The 8,540-nt window shown below is 41.4% G+C and overlaps 1 protein-coding gene across 2 annotated transcripts in view; it reads right to left on the bottom strand.

The window, feature by feature from the left end:
* Positions 1–8,404, bottom strand: part of TTLL9 (tubulin tyrosine ligase like 9) — a 44,851-nt gene extending 36,447 nt beyond the window's left edge. Inside the window, exons 1-5 of one of the 2 annotated variants that reach the window (XM_031954119.1) lie at positions 8,281–8,404; positions 4,588–4,631; positions 3,578–3,670; positions 2,610–2,721; positions 2,131–2,316 (exon numbers count right to left, since the gene is read on the bottom strand). In XM_031954119.1, coding sequence (XP_031809979.1) covers positions 2,131–2,316; positions 2,610–2,721; positions 3,578–3,670; positions 4,588–4,631; positions 8,281–8,295 — 450 coding nt within the window. In that variant the 5' untranslated portion in view covers positions 8,296–8,404. The other variant, XM_031954120.1, reaches the window with a different exon arrangement.
* Between the last annotated feature and the right edge of the window lie 136 nt (positions 8,405–8,540).

An 8,540-nucleotide genomic window follows, 5' to 3' on the forward strand; every position in this document is an offset into this window, starting at 1 on the left:
ACACACACACACAAAATACTATCAATAGAGCTGTGAATTAATCCTAAAATTCCGGAAACAATTTGAAGTTATGCTAAAAATAAGTGACTAAAATGTCCATATCTTTCAGCCAAAGATTCCACTGCTAATCATATAGTCTAAGGACGCCAAAATCAGTAAGGTCCCATAGACACCAAATATTCATAGCAGTACTTCTTTTGGTACCAAAGAACTAGAAACAAAGTAGATGCCTATTGATTTGGGAATGGGATGCATGAATATAATGAATTTATGCAAAGTGAAGTAAGCAAACCCAGAAAAATATATTCACAATGATTACAGCTATGTAAATAGAAAGAATTATAAAACAAAACTGAATGCTTTAGTCATATTTATCAAGCTTGGCCCCAGAGAACAGATGAGAAAATGTAATCTCTTCTTTGTAGACTTGCGTTACAGTGGGTGTGGCACAGAGGTGTGCTGCAGCTCCAAAGAGCTTGAAAGAGTTGGTCATTAAATTTTCTGTGTGAGAACTTAAACCTCAAAAATTAGCAAATGCTAGAAATCAGGCATGATCTATTATTTTGTCGATTTCCAGACTTTAGAAAGTGATGCACTAGCTACATATTGCTGGTTAAGTTAAAGATCTTTTAATTTTTTCAATGCTATGGAGACAATTAGGCAAATAATTATGCATTAAGTTTGTGAAGCTAGACTATTCTATAACCTAATTTGAGAACTGTCTGTGAAGGAAAAGAATAGATACCTTGTATGAGATGTAACATATTTTTGTTAAGGAATCTGTTTATTTGAACAGAGCTGGAAGTTAAATGGTTTTCATGTAAATAATATACACAAAGAGAAGATCTAACTTAGTTTCAATTGATCAAGGATGGACAGAAGCAGCTACACCCAAAGAAAGAACACTAGGAAATGAATGTAAATTGCTTGCATTTTTGTTCTTCTTCCCGGGTTATTTCTACCTTCTGAATCCAATTCTCCCTGAGCAACAAGAGAACTGTTTGGTTCTGCACACATATATTGTATCCAAGATCTACTGTAACCTATTTAACATGTATAGGACTGCTTGCCATCTGGGGGAGGGGTGGAGGGAGGGAGGGAAAAATCGGAACAGAAGTGAGTGCAAGGGATAATTACCCTAGCATGGGTTCTGTCAATAAAAAGTTATTTAAATAAATAATATACTCATTGCTTTAAACTTTAAACTGGAATTTCTTTAAATTGTTATTCAGTACATTTATCTCTCCATCCCAGAACCTTTTGTTAACTTTAGATAAATCTGGCAATTTTAGATAAATTCGTTTTTGTATTGGAATACATTTTATAATATTGGCTTCTGATTTCTGTTGATAGATGTAAACAGGTGATATAGATGATGGATATAGGTGATAGGTAAAACTGTGAATCTCCTGGTCTAATTAAAAACAACAGGGTTTGAGCTAACTCTCACTATTTACCTGTTTACTGGCAAAGTGAACTGGAAGTTTGTTTTGAGATCAATTTTATAAGAAATTTCTACAAGTGACCTGAGCTGGAGAAGAAGAACAGACCAGAGCCACAGGACTGCATCAGATGCTTCTAGAAGAGGGAAGACATCTACTTTTTCCTTTGCATCTTTTATCAGCAAGGTCTACATGTATATAATGAAGTATTTCTCCCTATTTCTAACATTTGATTACATGCTGTCCTGAACCATTATGTCACTGTTTCATCACCGCCCACCTACAACCATCCATGGAACTAGGAACTCCCAGAGGTAAAGGCCCTTCTTTTTGTCTCCCTCTCAGAGTTAACCAGAGGGCTGGGCAAACAAGAGTACAAACTAAGACTGCTGGAAAAGACCTTAGGGACCGAGTATATACCTTCATTTTACATAAGAGTAAACTGAGGTCAGAGAACTTCAGAGGTAGTGAGCAGCAGAGCCTGCTTCAAGCCCAGGGACTTTAACTCCTCCAAACCTAGGGCTCTCTCTTGATGAATTCCAAAGAAAATCAAACAAAAAGGAACAGGGGGCCCATTCTTTATCTTTGAGTCCCATAGACTGATTTTTCTGTTGCCCTAGAACCATGGCCTCCCACTACCTGTGGGTTGAGAATGGGGGGGAGGGAGGAATGACTCTTTTGGACTCACTGGTTTCATGATCCAGGTAATACCGGGAGTTTTTCGAAACTCTTCTACAAAGAGATGATAATCAGAAGGCAGTTCAAAGGTCTTAGGGAAGAAGTCACACTTAGCTGCTTCTAGTTTGCCCATCTCTCTCTCCAGCTGCTTCCGAAAGCGTTTCAAGTTCTTCACCATGTAGTTCTTCCTTGTTAGCTGAGGGACCACATATGAACAGGGTCAGCCAGATCCCTCTTCATCCTCTCACCTCTAGACCCCAAGGCTATCCAAACCCTTGTGCCCATGGCCAGGCTAAGGCTCTGCCCATGTTCAGCTTATCCTGCAACCTGAAGAAAGCAATTCCCTTCAGCCTGGATATCCCAGAAATTCAAACAAGCTGGGAAGAGGAGACTTCCCAAAGACAATTCTAACCCTTCCAAGGGGGACCTGTGTCCTATTCACGGGGTACCTGTTACACTTCTTTGGGCCCCAGCCCCCAAATGCTTTACCTCGTAGTGATTTCGGAAGTGGCTGATTCGGACATGTTCATCCATATAGGTGTGGTCAAAATTTTCCCGAAGCCAGCTGACATCACACCAGTAGAAGTCCCATTCCCCCTCACTGTAGGGAACACAAGTTTGTCACCAAGGGACTCTGAAGGACTCCCTGGTCACTACAATTAAGAGTGGATGGGGAAAAACCGGCAGCCCATCTTCCTTCTCTCTGATTTCCGAGAGGACAGGGTCAGAGGCCCAGAGGTCAAGAGTAGCAGAGAAAGACACCTCTGGACAAAGAAATCAGGGGAACTGTATTTGGGTACTTTCCTAGGATTCAAACACAGATCCTTTCACTCCAAATCCCATCCTCTCTCCACTTTGGAACATTGCCTCTGTGCATTAGTACAGATGCTGGAGAGTTAGCTGGGAAAGGAAACCCTTATTCCTTAACAATGGGAGAGAAAGCAGGAAAAGGAAAATGGTCTGGAATTCATTGAAAAGGTTTCTCACAAATGTATAAGTTCTCTGATGAGTGAATACTCATACCTATATTCAAATGAGTTAGTTCTAGGATACAAAGAAGCTTCTTGGAGGGTCCCTTCTGTCTCTATTCAGAGGCAGAGCTAAGATTTTCCAGTCAGATTTGCTTTTGGCTTGGAGGGGCAGCAGAGATGGGAGTTAGGGAATGGTAGGGAGGTGGGCTCTTGGCTTTTTCCTATCTACTCTCAATAGGGAAATCACTGGTGACTCGGAAAAGAGATTACAGTATGTAGGCACTTCAGCCACTAAAATGGGGACTATACCAGAGATCATACAGGGAGCTTAAACAAAAAGACCCTTAAGCACAGTTGGGTTTGAGCAGATTGCTTCTTCATGGTGAATTCCAGTGTGTGAATGATCAAGTGCTATCCCCTCCTCTCCTTAACCAAGGAAAAAGTGGTAACCTTGAGAGTAGAAAAGAGAGGGTAGTTCTATCTTACTCCTTCACTTCTACCCATCCAGGCCGGCAGCGGAGGACATCCAGAAGAGTATTCATGACTGCGCACTTGAAACGGATACATAGTTTCTGGTCCCTAAAAGACAAATCCAAATCAAAAATATAAGAAAGTCAATAGTTTTCCAAGGAAATGCAGAATAAGGAAATGAAAAGAAAGGTCTAAGTCTCTTTACTAGGACTCTACTTTCTTCCCTTGCCTACTCCAGTCTTCCAACCTTTCTTTCAACCCACTTCTATCTTCAGGATTTAGAATCCCAAGACATCAAGTTTAGGATCCTGCAATTTTTTTAAAGTTAGGAGTGAACAACTAGGCTAAATGTGGGGGGAGGGGAACTATGAATTAAGAAGATAATAAAATACACAACAAAGTTTATCTCACACACACTTAAGAATCCTAGGCTTTTAGGGATAAAAGGGAATTTCTATGCTATCTAGTCCAATCTCTTCATTTTCATATGAGAAAAAAAAAAAAAAAAGGCCCTGGTCAGGGAAATGGAATATATTATAGATCACCGACTAATAGCTGGAAATGCTCTTAGGAAATCTAGTTGTCTGACCACTTCATTTTACAAATGAGAAATTTAAGGCCAAAAGAGTTTAAGTCACATGCCCAATCACAGAGATAAGAAGGGCAAAAACAAGATTTGAACCAGGTCTTTCTATTCTACTGCCAATCTTTCTTCCACCACTGTCAGCTGGAATGACTTTGAAACAATTAGAAAATATTAAAAAACAAACAAACATTTTTCCCTTCTAGTCTCCCAGTAACCTCAGATTTAACACTTTTGAGCCTGAGCTTCCCATTTATAAAATGAGAGCCACAGCCACTATTGCTGACCCTCCCAGAGGTTGGTGGGAAGATCAAATGATATTATAGAAAAGGAACTGCTTTACAAATGTGTGGAGCCATGGATTATAGAACTGCTTCTGGAGTTGGAACTGGAAAATCAAAGTCCTCTCCTTCTCGCCTTCCTCCAAAGCCAGTCCACTCACCGCTCTTTCACCTTTGATACACCATGGCCCTTAGAACAGTGATTCTGGAATTTATAAAAAAAAAAAAAAGGCAGCAGAAAATCAGCAGCAATTTCACCAGACAGGAGTTCAAGGCAGCAGGAGCTACTTGAGATCTTTCTACAGAGAACCCTTTTCTTAGAGTGGTACTAAAGGTCAGGAATGAACCTCACATATCCTACTAAAGATCAGCCTGTTACCAGACAAAAGGCCAGGAGGGCCTATGAGGCTGGTCTCTGTACCTGCAAGGATATGGGACCATTTTGTTCCTGGATTCATAAACCATTACCTGGTAACAAAACCTTGCTCTCTCGGTACCTCAATTTCTCCCCCTTTAAAATTGGAGAAGTTTTAGAAGTCCCAGGCTTAGATTAAACCAAATCAACCAATCAATAAGCATTTATTAATGATTTTCTGTGGTGGATACAAAAACAAAATAATCCCCATTCTCCAGGAGTTTATATTATCAGTGAAACAACATGTACACAAATAAGCAGAGTATACACAAAATAAAATAAAAAGTAATTTGGGATATGGAGTGGGGGGAAGACAGAAGCTAAGGGGAACAGGGAAAGCCTCTACTAAGAGGTAGTTCTTGAGTTAAACTTTAAAAGGCAGCTAGGAAGAATATGAATTAGAGGTGAGGAAGGAATGTTTTCCAGATATGGGGAAAAAAGGAGAGGGAACAACCAAGAAGCCAGTTTGGGTATAACAAATAATGAAGAGACAGGTAGGCTGAAGTCAGATAGTGAGGGGATTTAAGTACCAGAAGAGTTGTGTTTTAACCCGATGGCATCCACAAGGAGCCACAGGAACTTTCTAAGTAGGCCACTGGCTAGGGCATTCCTATCATTTTGGGAGCTAGTTAGGAGAATGACCTGAGGCCTGGAGTAGGAGGTGATGTGAATGGAGGACATTATGGGTACAAATGATACTGTGGAGACTGACAGGACTTGGCAGCTGCTTATGAAAGGTGAGGGAGAATGAAGGGTTGAAGGTGACTTCTAAATTGTAAACTTAAGTGACCAGAAGGATTATGGTATTATCAAGAGAAGTGGGGGATTTAGGAAGAAGGTTTTGGGGAGAAAGGTAATGAGATCTATTTGGACATGGTAGATTTTAGCAGTAGTTTAGTGACGTGGATCTGGGACTCAGGAGGGACTAAGGCTGTTTATGTCACCTACATATCCATAATAATGGAACTCATGGAAGTAGATATAATCACTGAGAGGTGTAGAGAAGAAAATTTGGAACAGAGTCTTTGGGGAAATAGACACACACACTCACACATGCTCGTACACACACATACTATACATTTATACACAATTTTAGGGGGTGTGCTATATAAGGATCCAGCAAAGAAAAAGGAAAAGTAGCAGCCAGAGGGACCCAAGAACACCAACTTATATGGGAAATGACTCCCAATTTAACAAGCACTATTTTTGTTATTGTTTAGTTATTTCAATCATGTTTCACTCTTCATGATCCCTCTGGGCTTTTCTTGGCAAAGACACTGCCATTCCCTCCTCCAGCTCATTGGACAGGTGAGAAAACTGAGGCAAATAGAGTTAAGTGATTTGCCCAGGGCCACAGAGTTACTAAGTTTCTGAGGCCAGATTTTAACTCAGAAAGATGAGTCTTCCTAGCTCCAGGACCAGCATTTTACCACCATACCATGTAGTTGCTCCCAAGAACTATGAAGAAACCTGAAAAAGTTTGGCAGAAAATAGGCTTAGATCTGCATCTTATACTATATTTCACAGTTTCTTTATAAAAATTTTTTTACAAAAAGTTTCAAATGAATACCCAACTTAGATCTAAATGATCACATAATTGTTTAAATATTAGAAAAGAATGGAAAGAAGTACCCTTTCCAGAGGTGATAATAGAAGTCACAGACAATTTTAAGTACATAAAATTTTAAACATTTCATACAAACAAAATCGAGGTAATTAGGAAAGAAGGGGAAACACTCAACTGGAAAAATATCTTTATAACAAAAAATCCTGAAAACATGAAATTCAAATAGATGATTAAGAATTATTCCCCAGGGGGCAGCTAGGTGGCGCAGTGGATAGAGCACCAGCCCTGAAGTCAGGAGGACCTGAGTTCAAATATAACCTCAGATACATAACACTACCTAGCTCTGTGACTCTGGGCAAGTCACTTAACTCTAATCGTCTCAGCCAAAAAAAGGGGGGGGGGGAATTATTCCCTTAAAAATAAAAACAGTTTTTAAAAGAACTGCAAACTATAAATAACTGTATGAAAGAATACTACAAATTCCTTTGCCCTGAGTAGGTCTGATTCAGATAACCTGGATGCTTGCATCCTCTACCAATTTTTCCTCTAGGCTGTTTTCTAACAACTACTGTGGAAACTCTATGGATTTCAGAGGGTGAATTCAGATCCCAGTTCACCACATTGAAGATGCCATAAATTAAAGTGACATGAAGGGAAAGGGCCACCTTTCCCCTATTCTTCTTTTTATATCTCCAGCAAAAATGGGCCCTGATAGGTATTTGAGCCATGGTACCCCTGAAACAAGATTGAGGAGGAAAGGAATCCCAGAAGCCAGGGTGTTTAGGACTGGAGCCCATGGTAGGTTTTGGACTTAGTAGTGGCTCTCAAACTTTCATTCCAGTATTCATCTCTACTATTGAAATTTATTGAGGATCTGCCCAACGATTTTTTGCTTATGTGGGTAACATTTAGCTATTTACCATATAATAAACAAAAACTAATTTTGTATTTGTGGACCCTGTAAGGGTTTCATTGATTCCCAGAATTCTCTGGACCACACTTTGAGAGCCACTGCTCTATAGGAACTAAGTAAACTATCCAGTTCTAGGAATATTACTACTAATAAAGAAAAGTACAAATTAATTATTGTAATATAAAAACAAAAGACATGAATAAAATGTCATTTAAATTTTTCTTTCCCCTTTGGGGAAGCAGTTGGAGTTAAGTGACTTGCCCAGGACACACAGCCAGTAAGAGTTAAGGCTAAAATGTAATTTTTTGAAAAGAACGATTAAAAAATTAGTGAAAGAATGATATTAAACAATTTTGGGGCCCCTTCCCAGTCTACATTGCAAGACATTGGGGCTAATCTTTAGTGAGCCCAGAAACTGAAATGGGACTAATCAGGCAGGCGGGAGGTAAATTCCAGGACGGTCCTGTAAGACCCCCCCCACCCCGGGAGGAGACGGAGCTGACCACCTCCGCAGCCCTTAACTCTCCGTCCCCGCCCCGCTCCCCACGTGCTCTAGCCTCACAGGCCACAAACAAGGCACGTCTTTGACTTGGCAGCTCGGATGCAAAGGGAGAGGATGGCAAAAAGGTTCCTAGAAAGTGATGGAAGCCAGGGAGGGAAGGTAATCCTATAAATCCCTCCCCCTTTCTGTGAAGGACACTCCCACAAGCCTTAGAAGAAAGCCTGTTTTCTTTCCCCTCCCCCCAACAGCTTTAGCGGTCCAATGCATGCCGGGACTTGTAGTCTCTTGCCTTCTGCTTCTCTTCCCTCTGGGCGTTCAGAAACATACGCAGTCTAGGAGGAGCTCTTCTCCTCCATCCCCTACCCGGAGCCGATGCTGGCGTTCGTGGTCCTTCAGCAGCTTCGCCCTCCTCCTTGGGGAGAACGGCAACGCTGCTTCTGGCCTGTCCTTTTCTTACCTTCGATTTGGACATTGCATTGCTTTCCGGACTTGTGGGGAACCCCCCAGCCTGCCTTAAAACGACCACCGCGTTCTTCTCCCGCCTGTGCGTCGCGTTGCCGAAGCAACGCTACGGATCACTTCCTCCCTCTTCCTCTCTCCCCGCTCTATCCATCAAGGACTAAGCTCTCACGCGATAGGCGGAGCCCGGGGCGGGGGCGGGACACAAGCCCCACGCAGTGCGCACCCCGGGGACTCTCCAGCGCTCTCCACGTGCTT

The sequence above is a fragment of the Sarcophilus harrisii genome, chromosome 2 (assembly GCF_902635505.1).
Source record: "Sarcophilus harrisii chromosome 2, mSarHar1.11, whole genome shotgun sequence".
NCBI lineage: Eukaryota > Metazoa > Chordata > Mammalia > Dasyuromorphia > Dasyuridae > Sarcophilus > Sarcophilus harrisii.